Source organism: Thermobia domestica, chromosome 1 (genome assembly GCF_964235325.1).
Source record: "Thermobia domestica chromosome 1, izTheDome1.hap1.1, whole genome shotgun sequence".
Classification (NCBI taxonomy): domain Eukaryota; kingdom Metazoa; phylum Arthropoda; class Insecta; order Zygentoma; family Lepismatidae; genus Thermobia; species Thermobia domestica.
The window spans coordinates 28,874,608-28,894,159 of NC_137454.1; the positions used below are offsets into that span (position 1 = coordinate 28,874,608).

At 36.2% G+C, this 19,552-nt stretch overlaps 1 protein-coding gene across 3 annotated transcripts in view; it reads right to left on the reverse strand.

The window, feature by feature from the left end:
* Positions 1–4,953: 4,953 nt before the first annotated feature.
* The window catches only part of LOC145684067 (uncharacterized), a 457,866-nt gene continuing 443,267 nt past the window's right edge, over positions 4,954–19,552 (reverse strand). For all 3 annotated transcript variants that reach the window (XM_081755919.1, XM_081755926.1, XM_081755936.1), the window contains 3 exons: positions 16,469–16,598; positions 14,422–14,565; positions 4,954–11,259 (listed from right to left, as the gene is read on the reverse strand). In XM_081755919.1, the coding sequence (XP_081612045.1) occupies positions 11,234–11,259; positions 14,422–14,565; positions 16,469–16,598 (300 nt within the window). In that variant the 3' untranslated portion in view covers positions 4,954–11,233. The remainder of the gene's footprint in view (positions 11,260–14,421; positions 14,566–16,468; positions 16,599–19,552) is intronic.

Here is a 19,552-nt window from a genome sequence, read left to right on the forward strand (position 1 = left end):
CAAACACCGCATGGGCATGACCTGTGCCCTAAAATCCCCTGGATTACAGTGTTATTTATTACCAGAGGCAGCGTTAGGTGTGCGCGGGAGAGAGAGAGATGTGTGTGTGTGGGGGGGTGCTTTTGTATCTACTTCTTGGAGGAAAATACTCAGAATGCGAGGCCTCTTTTGGCCACCCCGAAAATCCGTTTCCATTCATAGCCATAGTTTAAATGGAATTTTGTTAATAAATAGATATAAATATTTGTCTCCGAGTGGTAAGGTAGAAGTTTGAATATGGTAGAATTTTGACAGACTCCCAAATACGTAGATAAGGTAGATGTCTTCAGATAAAAATGTAATAAAAGAGTTCCGTACATTCAAATTTTGTTACTCTAAGAGGAGTTTTCTGTTTCTGTTTTATCAAAACACTTAACTTGAGAATACTGAAAAAAAAATGGCAAATAAAATTACCACAAATTTGTCTCGCGGTCGCCCACGCTGACATTATCTCGCCATAACTAAATCGTCTTGGAAAGACGAGTGTCATCCTTTCTTCGAAGAAGCAGCTTATCTCGTTTCGTGCGCATCTTCCCACGAATTGTAATAACCGCAAAAGACAATTTCCTTTATTTAGTGTTTGTTTTGCCCCTAATCTTGATCTGCTTTTCCATGGGCTGGGCTGTATAAGTACCAGACAAATTTGAATTTTGCATGCTTGTGCAACAGAGTATGGCAAAGGGTGGAAAGAGTACGCAGTTAATTTATTTTTTGTTACTAGTCCGTTATTATTAGTTTAATTCTTCTGAAAATTTAAAAAAACGAATACACTACAATGTATTCTTCTAACTCGGTAAAAGAAAAAGAAACAGAAAACTACTACCAGTTCTGAAGGAATAGAAAATAAGTAAAACAAGGTAACTTGCGTACTCTTGCCCGCAAAGTCGGGTAAGAGTACTATTGATGGAGGCAAAGAGTTCGCACTTAACGCAAGTCATAAATGAAAGGACCCTTCACTTCATATTCCTAACCGTCCTCATGCCACTCCCCATCCCCCATTCAGTCTGGATCCGCCCCTGCTACCACCAGACGCGTATTTGTTCTTTGCGAGTTTCTGTTTTGTGAATAACTTCTTTCTTCCAAGCGTCTATATCTCACCCACTCTATCAATTGAGTCAAGCGCTGCCAAGCGGAGGAATTCGTAACTATTAAGAAGCTGATTATATGCCAGTGGCAGAAAAAGGTGCAACTGGAAGGGAGCAATACGGGAGGATAGCAACGACGCAGGAGGAGCTCGTTGCCATATGCTCAATGTTACAGCTTCCAGTGGCAACGCTCACTGCAACTGGAAATGTAAATCACTCTCTTTGTTTCAGTTTTTTATTGTTTTTTTTTTTAGAAATGCATCAATACTGTTTTGCGCTCAAGAACAAAGTTTTATTTTTTACTGATACACTACTTTAATACTTAAAAAATATTTAGTATTTACAAAAATATCTGGTTGCACAACCAGCAACATATAGTACCAGCCGCTGCTGATAATAATAATAATAATAATAATAATAATAATAATAATAATAATAATAATAATAATAATAATAAGAAGAAGAAGAAGAAGAAGAAGAAGAAGAAGAAGAAGAAGAAGAAAAAGGAAAGGGAAAAGAGAAAAGTTAGAAGTTATGAGACATTTTAGAATCAGATTCCTTTGTTAAATCATAACACATTTTTCCGATACTGTTTTCTACTTTCACCTGCTTTATGGACATTACTTTATGATAAATGAGGGACCAACACATTAACTTGATTTTTTAAAGCAATTCTACTCTCCTGAAAGTGTAATACTTATTTAAGCTGGTTAAGTTACTAGCAGATGGAATTGGTTGTTTGGAGTTCAGCCTCTCTTTTCAGCACCGACGCTATACGAGACGTGAATATGTAGATTAAGTTAGAATCTGTACCATCGTAATGAACTAAAATCTGAAAGATCTATCATCGACAATCGAATCCAGGACATCATGCACCAAAGGCGCGCACACTAATCACTAGATCAGTGCAGAAGGATACTAGCTGATAGAAGAAAAGTTCTGTCGCTTTTTCACCCACCACCTTCGAACATCGATATGTCACCTAACGCGTACCTGGATCATCAAACATAGTCCCCATAAGCATCGACGACCTTCTGCCAACGGAAGGCAGAACTTAGTGGGCCGTAAAACGAAGAAGGTATCAAAGGCATTTTGCAACTCTACTAGGGATTTGAACTAGCGTCCTCGAAGGTGATTGTCTAAGGAATGCAACAGGTGATAATCGGACGGTGAAATGTTCGGAGAATATGGCGGATGCAATAGTGTTTTCCGTCCAAGGCATAGAACGGTGTCCCGGGTCATCCTAGCCACGTGAGGCTTAATGTTGTCCTGTAACACAAGGACCCCTTTGCGATTCAGAAGTGCTGGCTCTAGAATTATGAGTTTTCCTTGAACGTGGCGAAACTGCTGACAGTACACAGTTGCATAGATGCTCTGACCAGCTGGTAGCAGTTCCGATGCACGATGCTGCGAGCAGTTCACCAAACACACAGGAGGACCTTCTTCTGGTGCAGTGCTGGTTTCGAAACCGGTTCATGAAATGCTAACCGATGATGACGGCGCCATGGAGCTTCGTATAGAATCCACTTCTCATCACATGTCAACACCCTGTCCAGAAATGGCTTCTTCCTCAGATGAGAGCAAAGAAACACAGGTGTCTGCTCTCGTTGCCTTCTGGCTCAGAGTCACATTATGTGGGACCCAACTTATAGTGCTTCCCAAGTTGATGGAGATGTTTCCGATTGATTTCTCCACTCACACTGAATTGTAGTCCCAGTTCCTCACATGTCTGGCCACTGTTCGTCTGAACTGCTGTCTGAAAATCTTCATTTTGTACATGTGTTGGTCTGCCGGCACGTGGTGCGTCTTCGAGCGTTTCGTCACCGTCCTTAAACTTATCATACCACCACTGCACTGTCCGCATAGTTACGACGCCCTCACCAAAGACCTTGCATATTTTCCGTCTCGCTGCAGCGGTGGCAGCATACATTCCCTTATGAAGCTCTGTGGAAGTCCTATGTTCATTCTGTCCTTCCGCAAGTTCACAGTGTAACTAAACTGCTACAACCAGGTAATATGTTGGATATACCCATACTCACTTTATCTCCTTTCGCATTCAACTCACGGTATGAGGGCCAATGGAACACAGACCTCCACAAATAGAGACAGAACTTTCTTGGTTGCCTTTACAAAACTGCAAAGTCATGTATAACGCAACGAAATAACGCACTTTCAGAGGAGTCTTTCTTTCTGGCGTAAATCCGTATAATGAGCCAACCTTGATGTTAAGGTAAATTGAATTGGTATGTGAGTCACTTTTGTGGAGGGTACATCCTGTAGCAAATATACACTCCTCACATTTTGATTTTGTTCCATTTCTGGAAGAATCGCTTTTAGTGTGAGAGGTCCCGGGTGCGATTCCCAGTGGCGACACTCGATTGAAAAAGGGTAAAAGCTTTTTCAGACCAGCCATCCCTTGTGAGGTTTTCCTGGATTTTCCTCATTCACACCAGCAAATGTAGGGATTGTACCTAACATACAGGTCGCTGGTCGCTTTTTTTCTTCATTCCCTTTCCTCAGATACTGTGATCGCAGAGGGACGCCATCCCTCATACATGACAGGCTCACATGGCCATAGGTGCCGAAAGCCCACTAATCTAAACCCTAATCCTTTCTGGAAGAAAGCCTGATTTAAAATGTTGAACATCTTGCTAAATATGCCTACATTAATTCTGAATTGCGATTCTCTTTCATAAACATTAACTCCACAGAATTCAATAAACACCTTGATATGTTCGTTTATTGTATATGTAAACTATGTTTGGTAAGGTATCGTATCTCACAGTCAGTAGAAAATTATAGTATGGGTATGAAGAGTACAGAACAAAAAATGTGTTGAAATAACACAAAATGACTACCACTTTACCGTGTTACTTGTGTGTTAATTCAGAGCCAAGACATCGCTTTCCGAGCATATCAGAAATAACTAGTTACTACCTGAGAGAATTTGCATTGGTATTTATCGCTTAATATGAGCAAAGGTTTGCAAATTATATTTGGCACTTATACTAAGTAACGAATAATGTTTTACGTTTTCTGTAATCGGTCACAATAATATTGTTGTAAACCTGTGAATCATCGGACAACAGTTACATAGGCAACAGTTCTGCCGTCTTATGTTCATATATGCTAAGATACAAGAATAACAAATAAAGAAAACAGTTGGAAGCACAGCTATCTGTGTAACTGTTGTCAGATGATTCACAGGTTTACAACAATATTATTGTGACCGATTACAGAAAACAGAACATTATTTGTTACTTGGCATAAGTGCCAAAAATATTTATCAAAGCTTTGCTCATGTTAAACAATAAATACTAATGTAAATTCTCTCAGGTAGTAACTAGTTATTAATGATATGCTCGGAAAGCGATGTCTTGGTACTGAATTAACACCCAAGTAACACGCTAAAGTGGTAGTCATTTTGTGTTGTTTCAACAGCTCATTTTTTACAGTGTACTTGATTCGGTTTCTCACCAACATTATGTCCAAAAATCTCTCACGTTTCTCTCAATTCCTCCCACTATTTTCAACAAATTAGTTCTTCCCACTTGGGAGTCCCTCCCAACACTCACCTTCTTCAGCTACAAAACATAACTAAGGAAGGCAGTGGCGGTTCTTCAGGGACATCACATTGGTAAAACTTGAAATATTATTGCTACAAGCTACAATACGAAAGCTTCATACATCTTCAGAAAGCTGTACACAAGAATTTATACATCAGATAAGTTTTCTTCTCTTAAGCTGTAGCGACAAGATTTAAGTTTTACCTATGTGGTTTCCCTCACAGAAACAATACATAAGTAAATAAATACACGGACAATTATCTAGTAACTTTTTTCTTTTAAAAAAAATCACTTTTACATACAAATGTTACAATAAACATAGAAACATTTACAGCAAATATTTAAGAGGTATTTGTACATTCATCCATAGTCTCTCACTCACAACAAATAATTCTTAATAAGTTACTAGGTTAAAATAGGAGAGAAAATATTCAACATGTATCCATAGATTTTTAACACACTCATTCTCCCAACAATGAGATGATTGACATTTGAAATAAAAGCAAAAATAAAAGGAAAACATATATAATACAATGTAGTAAACAATGTGTGTTTTCATTCCTGAATATTTTTATGCCTATTATGTACTTGCGAAAGACCTAATTTTACTTTATCAGGAAACATTGGTACTGTTGAAAACACAGTCTATAGAAAGTGTATGAGGCTTTTATCATGGGATCAATGGAGGACTAACTTGTCCTATGAAAGGTATGTATATGACACTCTTCTTCCCCATGCATAAATTACTGCCTTCAAAAATGTGTCTCCCAGTGGGTATAATAAACATCCGTCGGATAAGTTAGTGTGAAATGGCGGAACCACTTGAGCAGTGACATAGCATCAAGTTTGTGACGCAAGCTTGATGATACCAAATAGAATACAAGGTGCATTCGTTCCAGTAGAAATCATTTATCACCATCCCTTGATCACTACCTCCCTCAAAGAAAAATACGATCGAAGAAGTCATATTCACTGTTTTTGTTTTACCACATCACAAGGCTAAACCCTGGAAATTTAATGTCGTCTTCGAGGTGCTACGCTGCACAAACAATAGAATTTATGGGCAATAAAATTTAGCTGCTGAATCATGATAGCGCACTGGCTCCTTTTCATATCGGATTCGGACTTTCTTTACCAAACAACAGCATCAGTGCCATCTTAACATCATGGGCTCCTGAGCAAACCAGTGTCCTTGGGCCCCTACGTCTAAATTTTACAAAACATTTAACTTTGTTTGTGGGCCCTCCATCGGGCCCACGCGTTAAGTTGACCCTACTAATATTCCTCTGATTTGTCAGTGTTCATAATATCCCGATAAAACTTTTTTTTTTTAATTTTTAAAATTCTCATCTCCAAATTGAAAATGAAGTCGATATGTCACGACAAAACATTATACGAAATACAATAGTTTAGCTGTACTACAGACAACTTCTAGAAATACTTCCAAAAGCCCTAATCCCTAGCTTAATGACTTGAGCGCAACCTGGATCTGATTCCCAGCGGGAAAACATTGAATAGGCTACACTACAGTGGTTCTAATTCCAGTTTAAGCTACTTATTTCGTTCTTTATACTTATTTCGTTGCTGCCGACGAAAGATGTAAATACAAATTCATCATTCAATCAATCAATCAATCAAAAAACTCCCAGCTATGGTTTAACCGTTGACCGAAGCGCACTCAGTCCCAAAATTATAACTCTGAAGGTGATTAGGGTTTCACACTTCAGGATGACTAATAATATTTTTCCTAGCCAAAGAATGGATAGTTAAAAAAAAAAAAAAATCACGAGAATTCGCAAGAGAATCAGTTACAAAAGTTTCCTAAATGAACACAGTATTTACGCTGAATTTTGAAATCTTTACGAAAATCAGTATTATACATACATGTCTTGTTTCAGAAATCTTACAATCTTTTTTTCTACCTTTTCTTGTAATTTCTTGTCTATGTTGTCAGGTCTATTTTATTAGAATTTAACCTCATCTAGAATTTCCTTACGATTAAAACAAATCCCAAACGTCAGTTATGAAATGAATATTAAAAAAAAAAAAAAATCTTTAAAAATGTGCACCACAAAGACAAATTTAAAAATAAATAATGGTAACTAACGAAATTTGTTCAAATTGAGAAAAAAAATAGAATTCTTCTCTTAGCTAATACACTTTCCGGGCGTTTTGAAGTACAGGGTATCAAGAACTAATGTAATTCGCCCCACGTTTTAACTTTCCGCTCAGTTCGCTAAATCGAATTTCTACAGTTCCTAATATTTTCTCCAACGAAACTAATACAGTAGAGTTTGTAAAAACTCGGCACTAGATAACCCGGCAGTCCGGTTAACTCGGCCACACCCTGGTAGGGCGAAAACAACCTCGCGCGTAGACTCGTTCAAGATCATTGCTGGGTATTTTTCTGAGGTTTCTATTATCAGACAAATTACTGTAGTGTGTATTTATTTTAATTTTCATGTATAGTAAAGGCTCCATGCCTTCATAAAGTACGTACGTTTCCTTTGTTTAAGGGTAATTGGGCAGTTTATTCTCTGTTGTATTCTCAAGCGAATAATACACACAAGTACAGTACTGTATTTTCTGAAAAAACACCCGTACTTTATTCTTTTTTTAACCCCATTCCCAAGGGCGCCCATGTTGTGGTTTCCAAGGGGGGCAAGTATAAGCGACGTTTCAAAAATAGTTTCAAATTTTGCTGTAACTAATTTAAAAATTCTATTGGATTTTCGATATTCTGAAGTACAATTTCCTCTAGGGGGGCAAGAGCCCCTCCTTGCCCCCCCTGATGGGCGCCCTTGCCCATTCCCGACAACCTGGCATTTTTACAAGCTCGGTCACCCTTCGGTCTACATTAGGCAGAGTTTTCATGACTTTACTGTAACCATTTTATGCATGTATGACGTTACTGGAGTAGACACAGCCGTACTCTGTTAGCTTCCCACTTTCTCTCCAGGCTAGAGAGCTTTTAGAATTGACAAAATAATAGAACGAAATACGAATCTAACACTAGTAAATCAAAGATAAGACCAAAACTCCACTTCTTTAGATACCCTCACTGGTATTATCTATAATGCACAAACAACAATAATAATACTGCCTCTTTTTTTTATCGTCGTATTAGCGGCATTATTTCTGACATTTACTACAAATTTAGAAAATCAATTCGTACTTTAAATCTACTATTAGCAATGATAGTTATTCATTTTAAGCGGAATTATCAATATTAAATATCTCCAGGGGGTAAAAGTGTGTTTGAAAAGGTAGGGGGACGCCGTTCCCCGTGCCTATCTTCGTCCATTGTATTTTTTCAGAAAGTGGGAGGACGCCACAGATATTCTCTAAAAGTGAGAGGACGCCGTCCGCCAGTGTTCCCCCTCACTTTTACCCCTGAATATCTCTATAAACTATTATTACGAATTATTTACAACAGCTAACAATATCAATTATGTATATAATTAATATTTACAACCACAAACGAGGATTTTTACATAAATTTTATTGTATAGACACAAAGAGAAAGTTCATGCCTCTAATTCAAGACGCTCTGTAAATTAACTCCAATCTTTTCTTTTGTGGTATTAATTTAACTGTTTATTCATGTCTTAAAAGAAAAAAAAAAAGTGAAAAACTATTCACTACTGAAGTGAGACAAGTACCTAGGTAGAGCTACAAAGTTTTCTTGGCCATCTATTCAAACATATGACATTATCTATAATACCATTAGACGTATTTTGAATAGCTTCTTCTTCTTTTTTTTTTTTTGAGTATTAATTACATATATTCAATAGTTATATCACGACATACAGGGTGTATCAAAAAGAACTTTACAACTTTGAAAATTTATATTGATTTATTCATTTATCTTACAGACATGGTTTTGGTGTCATTTAGTGGCACAATACATCAAGTTTGACTCACGTAGTACACTAGTTCAGAAACAAGCCACCACAAGCGCTAGCAGCAGTTGGAGCAAAGATGGCTGCCTTTACTGGTCCCGAGCATGCTAGTTGTGTGTTTTGCTAGCTACAAGTGTGCGACAACTGTGCAACGTAATTTTCGTACAAAGTGTGGTAAAGATCCTCCCAATAGGCCTACTATTTATCTGTTGCATAAGTGTTTTATCGAAACTGGATATTTGGTAAGACACAACAAATCTTCAGGTCGTTCCCGTACCTCTGAAGACGTTGTAGAGCAAGTGAGGCTTTATGAACAGTCCTATAAAATCCACCCCTGCGTGCTTCCCGACAGCTGGGCGTCCCACACATGACAGTTTGGCGTGTGTTGAGAAAACGGTTGCATCTCGAACCAATCTACCTCACAATTGAACCAGAGCTAGGATCTACTTCGCGATTGAACCAGAGCTAGGATCTACTTCGCAATTGAACCAGAGCTAGGATCTACTTCACAATTGAACCAGAGCTAGGATCTACTTTGCGATTGAACCAGAGCAAGGATCTACTTCGCAATTGAACCAGAGCTAGGATCTACTTCACAATTGAACCAGAGCTAGGATCTACTTCACAATTGAACCAGAGCTAGGATCTACTTCGCGATTGAACCAGAGCTAGGATCTACTTCGCAATTGAACCATAGCTAGGATCTACTTCGCAACTGAACAAGTCACACCTGACATGCTGCAGTGGGTGTGGCAAGAAATCGACTTCAGATGAGATGTGTGCTACATCACCAATGGAAGTCCCACTGAACCTCTTTAGGTATAAGGTAGAAAAAACTTGATGAAGTTTGCTACAAAATGACACCAAAACCATCTCTGTAAACTAAATAAATAAATCAATATAAGTTTTCAAAATTGTCAACTCCTTTTTCATACACCCTATACTTTTTAGGAAAATGTCTAAGTTTTCAAATAGATTTGTACTCCAATAACAAAACTCCAAATTGAACTATTTCTTAAACTACATGAAGACAATAGCAAAATGTTCATTTTTCCCTGTTATTTCTTTATCCTTGTTTAGCATTGCCAGGTCTAAACTTAATTTGTTTAATAGAATCAACCTGCTATCAATAAATTTGCTATCTAGTTAAGCATAATATAACTCAACGATAGAGAACACCAAATAAATAACGAGCTCGTTTGTTTTTTTATTGTAAAATGATTATTAGTACACAGTATTTTTTTATTATTATTATTTTAGGTTAATTTTTGAATTAAATACATGAAGCCCAAAATGACAATGAAATTAAGTCAACAGTTTCTGCTTCTCCCACTGTTCTTATCTCTAAGCCATTACTAGATTTACCAAAGGATAGCTAGTAAAACATATACCATACTCTGAATATATTTGCTCAAGCACCTTAAAAATAAGGGAAATTCTACGGAAATTACCAACTTTAAAAGTACGTGAATGTTAGCGTTTCCAATTCATCACGAAATGCAAACAACAATTTTAGGATACGTGCTTTTGAAGTGTTACAAGAAAATTGTATGTGAAAATAGATCTTTAAAATACCAAGATATATCACTATATTTTACAGTGTTGACTCAAAAGAAGCTACCAGGCAGTTCAAAGTTACTTCTATCATTGTTGCTGGTGCTAACCAATATATGAGTCGTCCAGTTCCAACACGGTTCTTGTCCATTTACAGAAACTCCCAGAAAACCGAGAAAAGCTGTAGTATCGATGACTTTTGTGGAACTGCAAATATTTGAGGATGTTTAAGTTTTTCTCATGAATACATTGAAGTATTCCAAGTTTTACAAAATGTGCAGATCCTACATTTTTTCTAAGTTTTGTGGGATTTTCTGTAAATGGACAATAATCGTTTTGGAACCTGGACGAATCATATATACACTGAAAAGTGAAGTCACTAGCAAAACTACAAAATGGCTCCCTGTACACATTCACATATCAATAAATTCAAAATGTACAGTTTTGGTACAGTTTTCAACTACGTACAGACGACGAATACTTCCTATGTACGTATATGTAGAAAGAAACTGAACTTAAGCTATCGTAAGGTTAAATGGTTAGCATGCTTTGCTTTGGAGCGGGAGATTCAAGTTCGATTTCTGGCAGAAGTAACTGTGATTCATTTCCAACATTAAGTTGAAAATTCACGTCTCATATAGCTTCGGTGCTAAAACTGGCGTTACCGGTATGTTTAAGAGTAAATTCGTTTCGAAATTATTGACGAAAGAACGTGTAAAGAATGAGATACGCGTTTTTTCTGATAATTGTACACTATTGTTACTAGGTTCAATAGATCAAGTATATCTCATCAAAAGCAAAGGAATCAATTATTGTTATTATTATTACTATATAAAACAAAAAATTAGTTATTCGTTGTTCTTTCCCTGTTTTACAAAAATAATGAGTATCGTAAAAGTTTAACAAAAAATAATAAAAAACAAAAGAAAAAAAATGGCAGTGCAAACATCCCTTCTCTCATTCATCTTTTCGCACGAAACAAAACTTCTCAAAAAGACACACAACCCTTTCGTAGAAAATAAGTTAATCGTTTCTTCTTCTTCTTCTTCTTCTTTTTCTTTTCTCTGTACACAAACTTGAAAGATTGTTATTCGCCTCTTGAACTGTGGGAATCTAGAATCAAAAGAAAAGAACAAAATTAAACTTGGTTACTGATGAAATACGAGGGTGATTCAGAAACTAATGCTTAAGCCTACTACTTGGTCAATAGTACTGCAAACCTTCTGAACTGTTAATTAATAAACTAATGTTACTGATGTTTATGTAACTTTCTTCACTTTCCTATTGCTTCTCGTTCCAGGATATACTAATGAAGCAATCCATGCCATCCAGTAGTGACGTCCGGTTGAAACAGCGGACCGCCATTGAATTTCTGACTGCGAAAGATTTGTGCCTTGGAATATTCATCGCCGGCAACGAGTCGTGGATATACCATTATGACCTGGAAAAGAAGCGTTAGTCGATGGAGTACCCCACACGCCATTTCCTTCGGAAAAAAAAAATCAAAGTTATCCCATCTGCTGGCTAAGTGTTGTTGACAATCTACCTCATCCTCCTATAGTAAGGATCTTGCGCCCTGCGACTTTTTGCTCTTCTCGAAACTTAAGGATCACCTTAAAAGCCAACGCTATAGTTGTGACGCGGAGCAGCAGTTTTCAGTTTTCACCAGCAGCCACCACAATTCTTCGCCGAAGGCATGAAAAACCTTCTTTCGCGTTGGCGAGAGTGTGCTGTCCGTAATGGTGACTATGTTGAAAAATGATGTCACTATTTCTAGCTGACATTGCAAGCTTTCCACTGATACCTGTACCAGTGTCAAACACAAATAAAGGTATCACCTTGGAGGCATTACTTTGAACTTATTGCTTTTTGCGTAACTGTTGTTTGTTCCGTATCTATTGAAAAAGACTATAAACATTAAGTTATCTGAAATAGCTGAAAATAAAACTTCAACTACTAGATTATCAGATGCATGGAGGTAAGTTTCGTTACTCTCAACATACATACCATATAACCAGTATATGTTATCCTGAATTAAAATTCTAATAAAAAAAAGGTAATTCTAAGACTGATATTGGCCACTCATCTCCTCCCCTTTATTACATTGACATATTAAGTTATTTTCTATTCTAAATTTTAATAACTCTAAAGCAAACTTGTTAAAGTGCCATTTTAGAAAAGAAATTCTACAGGAAAGTATCTGAAGATTTGATTGGGTTCATTCGAGAGATCTATCAAGGACCCTTAGCAAGAAATTTCCTTTATAAAGATAACGTTACAGAATATCATACAAGGAAACTAAACTATCTATCTTATACATATGTTCCAAAATTTCGTAATGGAAAAATTATTTTCTTATCACATAAAGTTTCAAATTAGCGATTAGACGGATTTCAAGCTCAAGCGATACTTGATAAGCCTTAAAGAAAATAGTGTGTTTGAAAAAGAACTCCCTAATTTTAATGTATCCTAGAATCTGTACAAAGTGACATACACTATTCTAGTTTGTGGTGTTTGATTCATCAACTCTCCAAGTTTGGCTCCCCTGCAGTTGGCAGGTCTGCTTCACTTTGAGACGGCACTAGTGCTGTTTTTTCTTTCTCTGTTCCCTCAGTTCAGTCCAGGCAGGCGTGCAGTGCAGAGCAACTCAGCAACAATGTGTACTCCACAACAGAAAGCGCAGTGTGTTATTTGGCTTGTGAAAACTGAGTCAGTTATAACAGTGCAACGTAATTTTACACGTCAGTATGGTGCTGAACCACCTACAGCAAAAACTATCCGTCATTGGCTAAAGGCTTTCAAGGAAACTGGTAGTTTTTTAAAAGCAAGGTCACCAGGTAGACCGAGAACTTCTGAAGATGTTGTTGAACAGATCCGCGTTTCTTGTGTTCGGAGCCCGAAGAAGTCATTGCCAAGACGTAGTCTACAATCAGGAGTGCCTAAAAGTACTGTGTATGACGTTGTGTGTAAAAGACTTAAGTTGCGCGCCTACAAATTGCAACTGTTACATGAAATTAAACCTACTGATAAAATCGAAAGGTATGAGTTTGCTGCTGACTTTCTGCACAGAATTGATGATGATGTCAATTAAAAAAAAAAAAGAAAAGATTCTCTTTTCTGATGAGGCTACATTTCATGTCAGTGGATCAGTTAATCGTCATAACTGCAGAATTTGGGGGGCAGAGCATCTACATGAAGTTATTCAGCATCGACATGACTCTCCCAAACTTAATGTCTGGTGCGGTTTGATAGAAGATCATGTGATTGGTCCTTTCATTTTTGTAGAAAAAACAATAAACGGGGACCTTTAGTATGACATGCTGACAGAGTACGTCTTTCCCCAAATGGACGATATTGAGGCGGAAAAGGGGCTTGTATTTTTCCAACAACAGGGCGCCCCACCTCATTACAGTAACTCGCTTTCCAGGAAGGTGGATAGGCAGGGCTGGCCTAATACCTTGGCCACCACGAAACCCAGACTTAACCCCACTGGACTTTTTCTTTTGGGGCCACGTAAAAAATGTTGTGTACAGTGAAAAGATCAGAGACATCAATCATTTACGGGAAAGAATCGTCGCGGCGGTTGGGACAGTTACACCTGAAATGCTGATGAATACTTGTCGAGAAGTGGAATATCGTCTCGACGTGTGCAGGGCCACAAATAGATCCCACGTTGAAGTCTACCAACATTAAACAAAACTTGAAGGAATTCTCTTTTATGATATGTACTCATTGATATAAGTTTTCATTCATTTCCCAATTAAATTTATACTTAAAACCAGGGAGTTCTTTTTCAAACACCCTGTATTTCATCAAATTAGAATGTTTTTGTTACGGAATACATTATGAAAAATTATTTTGTTATCACATTACGTACCAGTATATAAGCAAACTTTCTATTTAGAGTTCGTTTTACTCATTGTACCCTTATATAATACAATATACTTATTTGTCAAGCATCAAAGAATACATAAACCAAGTTTCATTAAAATTTGATATATTTTATGCAAACTAGCGTGGAATAGGCAGACAGACACACATATATGCATGTTGCGTCAAATGGTAGAAGTTCGCTTACACTTGCTTCAACAACAACCTTGACACATTTTAACTTTCTCCGCAAAGGAGTTCCGATGAAACAGTGGGAAATAAGTCATTCAATCATTGGTATTTTGGTTATAAATAAATACAAAATGAATTGGTTATACGATATGCTTGGCTATTTTCGTTTCTTAAAGATGGCTGTTTCCTTTGAATGGTGTTATATGAACTCACCTATCCTAGTCTGGCAGCGTCCCCCTCCTCTTCCTTTTGGACACAAACAACTCATAGCTCCATTGACTACTATACATACACCTCCGTGGCGGCAGTAATGCCTAGAGAACTGCACTGGACAACGAATATGTTCACAGTTTCTACCTGTACAAAATAAAACGTTAAAAATTTAATTAATTACAATAAGTAATAATACAAAATCATTTCTCTATATATTTGTTTATTTGTTCATTATAGAACCAATGTTATCAAAATAAGATAATATACCATAAAATTATGAAACACCCTGTATTTTGTCTCTTAAACACAGTTTGTGCTCTGTGGAAAAGGTAAGAGGAATTATTTACTCTGTAATGTAGGATTTATTAAAAGTATATATAGGATAAAAAGTGAAGTATTTTCAGATCCGAAACATTATATAAGATAAGCAAAAAGTTTTAGTAAACATGGCTCCAAATCTATCGCTTCCTCGTTCTTTCTTCGAAATTGCAGCCGTCTAGTGCGGTATGAACTATAGTAACATCACATTTTTTTCTACCAAAAACTAGTAGAACTTCGTTAAGTAGCAGATCCCGTCCTTTATAATCACAATGCTTCATAAGGACAGCATCTGTTTTTTTAAGTTTAACGTCCACGATTACGCGCCGGTACTAAAGAAGGCGATAAATATGAGATGGATGATAATGATAGAGTGACGAAACCGGGAGGAAACGGGAGAACCCTGAGAAAACTCACGCACACGTGTTTGTAAACTACAAAGCCCATTTTACAGGAGTTTTATGGCATCAATTAATTCCCAGTAGTGCTATGTTTAGAACTGAGGAAGGAATAGAAATTTATTCTTGGACACATATACTCGTGCTTTGAATACTGATAAACGTTCCTAAAAGATAAGAACGAGGACTGATCAAAAACTTGATGCACAGCTCTTTAACCTCAACTACATTGCATCCTAGTAGCTTCGAATACAGCAACTATATAATCTTATATATGATATTTGTCATACTGTACTGTCTGTCTCAAATAGTCTCAATTCAAATTATTGCAATTATTTTAGTCTTAATCTTTATTATGATTTTGGATATCAATAATTTTGACATGAAGTGACTTAGAGCAATTTTCCGTAAAACTGGTTATAGTAGTAGCTCTTTCGATTCCAGAAATACATCACTTTTCTCTATAATAGAACACTAGTCGTTGCACCTGAGCCCTTGGCTCGATATTATATTACAGCTACTCAATAGTGTAATATCTATAAGCGAGGTTTAACGTGACGTGCAGACTGAGACGTACAGAGGAAAGATGGTAATCCTTTTTATGGAACTTATTATCGAGCTTCAATCTCAATATATCAGTTTGTAATTCCAGTGCAATCAGCTCTTTTATCTTTATTTCTTGATTTTCCTTCTACATCTGCTAAATGTAAAAAAGGAAAAACAACAACAACTTGTTTTTACCTTCAATGATAAGGAACTTGTTTGTGACAACGACAAAACTAGTTTTCGTATCAAAACTGTGATAACTAACTAAATGGAACAGGTGTTGGCTGCTGTTCAAGAATTGAGTTCTTGTATTTGACATCAATCAAGCAATTCATGCTGGGATTTTTTTGAGCATTTGCTTTAGCACTGTCCATATGACATTAAATTAGTGCGACCTAAATATGATTTGTGAATGTAGTATTCGAATAAAAAGTCAGCTTAGTAAATTTAACTACCATCATCATGAGGTCTGTTTCCAACAAGAAATTTATTTTAAATAATATAGTATGACAGAATTAGCCGTCCCGTGCTAATGCACGTGTTGTACATATGGTAGAGCCGTCCCTGATCGAAGCCATTGCCAACTGCCACTCCTCTCTCTTGAGAAAAATGAGAAGGTGGCAATACTAAGACAAAAAATACAAATCAGAATTAGTCAAAAAAAAAAAAAAAAAAAAAAACATTGGTAATAGATTTTACTATCTGTGATTCCACCACTGCATCGACAATGTCAGATTGTAAAACGACTGCTCTATTGTTATGCGCTATGTCAAACTGGTACTTACCTACATATTCATGACGGCACTTGCAAGTGTAGAATCCGACATGAGAATTGTCTACACAACGACCTCCATTTTGACATGGATTTGATCCACAAAATCCTAGTTTATTCGATACACTCACTTTCTCTATTCCCTGAAATATAAAATTTCTATTTGAATACTTATTTACTCTTTCAACACATAGTGAATACTAAAAATATTTTATATAAACATCAAATAAAGACATTACACTAAGCTTTAGTTTCACTGATTTTAAACATTGTGACAATTGTGAATTTGTTGCCTACATCAGGCCAATAAAGAAGGATAGGTTTGTGTTTTAGGTTATTCTAAAGCTAGGGTATAAATACAAAAAGTTGATCCCTTAGCCGTGTTTAAAAAAAAAAATTGTCTTTAATGCATCGTGTGTCTTCAACTCTTAAAACTACATGTTCGTTATCTGTTAGCCATTTTAGTTCAATGTTCACGAATCAAATAGTTTAACTACACTTTTATTGAAATTTCGGTATATGGATTTTGATTGTACTGTGAAAGGAGTAGAATGCATTTATATTAACGTTATTGTCTGTTAATAAAACTACCTTTGATGTCTCAGTCTCTATTTGAATTAACTTGATCTGTGTTAAGAGTTGGTTTCTTTCTATGCTTATAAAAATGATTCGTGGATGTTTCTTTCTATTTACGATGACGTATATACGTATGTCAGAGTTTTAGTGTTTGTGCTCAAGTAAACGATTTGATTTTTTTTAAGTATTTCTTTATCTGGTTATTGAATTAAGTTTTTCATCCCTATGTGAGCACTATTGCATTTTCAGATAACCTCGTATATTCTGAACTGAGTGTCATTTTCAACAAACAGCGTAATATCCAATAAGAAATATTTCTATATTGATGAGAGGCCTAAGACGATTTCAGATTATAATTTTGAAAGATATTCTTTAGTCTGTACGCTAACTTCGGCTAACTTATTAATAATTATGAGCTTAGAGGTTAGCAACATCTCTTCGTTGGTTGGTTAACTTGAAGTTTAGCGTTCCGTGCAGCACTGAGGATATATGAGACGTCAACCTACAGCTTAATGTGGAATCTCAACCATATGACCTCCTTCCGGAATCAAACCCAGGCCTCCTGCAACAAATGCACGTACACTAATCATATACGCTTCTTTTTTTGTTTCGTTTTTGTTTTTTTATTATTATTATTATTATTTGAATAAGTATTGAGAAATCATACTATTTTCTTCATGGACAGTGAAAACATAATTCACATTTTGATTTTATGTCTTCTAACACAAGTAATCTGTAAGTCTCCTTGAAAAACTTTTGCGAAACATTTAATTTTGTAGTATGAGAATGGGCTAATTTCCACATTAAATCTAATGGATAAATTTACTGTTACATACTGTTATGTAAGAATAGTACTACATTGAATTACAAATGCAGATTTTAAAAATCAGGGATTCTAAAGATCAACCATTTCAGATCTTCCAAAACTGTTGTATTTGAGCACAAACATGAAATCTATAGTTACGAATTCTTCGCAAGTTGTGATTCCAAGCAGAGAGAAACAAATATCTTAAAATCATCTCATATACGTACGAAGAAACAACTTTTAACATAGAGAAGAGAGTTTTTAAAACACAATTTTAAATGTCCTGAACAATGTAGAGCACAACACACTGTTTCGACAAGCTACTGTTGTCATTCTCAATGAAGTATAAGAAAAGCTTGTGCTGTTAATTTTTTCCATTATATAGATGCGTATAATTTACATATGATGGACAACTAAATACAGATGAAATGGATCAACTTAAGACATTTTATTCTTGTGTGAGTGCTCTGTATGTAAGTGCTATTTGATCACGATGTTTTTTTTTTTTTTTTTTTCTAGTTCAAGGAAGCAAAGAAGTAATTTTTTCACTTGTATATAGTATTTCAGAGATTTATCCCTTGCACCTATAGGTTAGAAGCATGTGCATAATGCAAAGACGACAGCAACTTGTTCAAATGTCTCTAGTTCTCTTTGTTACAGGACGCTTACTGTTTTTCAATATTTTATTCGTCCAATATTACCTTTAATTAGCTTTACATATTAAAGTAATTTAAACGAAGAATGGAACATCATCAAAGATAGCTTTTTTTTAATAACAGTAATATTTCCACATGTAAATCACATAGTAATAATCTATGCTCCCAAAACCCCATATAGTATTTTTAAAGAACAGGGTGGGCGCACTAAATAATTGGGCTTATTAGCGTTATGCCCGTTTAGCGCGGTAGATTCGAATTCGATTCCCGATGAGCATCTATGTGGTTAGGATCCCACGTTGTAGGTCCATGTCTTAGATAGCCTCGCTACTACATAAGACGCTAAACTACAATCCAATCGGATTTGTGGTGGTCAAACACCGTGCTCGTGGGTTTTCTCAGGATTATCCCGTTTACTCCCACTTTCTTCATTCCACCATTTCCTTCATCTCTCATCATCACCACCGTCTCCTTTAGCCTAGCCGGCATAATCGTGGGACGTAAAACTGAAAGATTTCATTTCATTTTTCCAATCCAACCGGGAGGGGGCCTCGGTGGCTGAGTGGTAGAGCGTTTATCTCTAATGCGTGGAGTTTCTGGTTAAATCCCCGCTCAAGTAAGTTTGTGGTTGACAACATCGTGTCCGTGGGTTTTCTCGGGGTACTCACGTTTCCTTCCATTTTCTCGTACTACCAATTCTTCCATTATTATTTACTTTCCTTAATCATTGTCTCCCTTAGCCTAGAGGACATAAACGTAGGACGTTAAACTAAAAGATTTCATTTCAATGTTTCCAATCCAACCAACCAATAATTTGTCTTTATTGAAACAAAAAAAACAAGAAAAAAACTTTCGAACTTCGAAAACACAAGATATATTGAAGATATATTTTTCTTCTAAATACAAGTAAGAGAGTAATTTATATTGTATCTTTAGCTAATCTAAATCTCAAACCTATCCTTCCTAATTACTCTCATGAGTTGCTAAAAGAACGAAAGTTGCTAAAATTATAAGCAAAAAATAAATAAATAAAATAAATAAGAAGAGAACTCCACAGTTG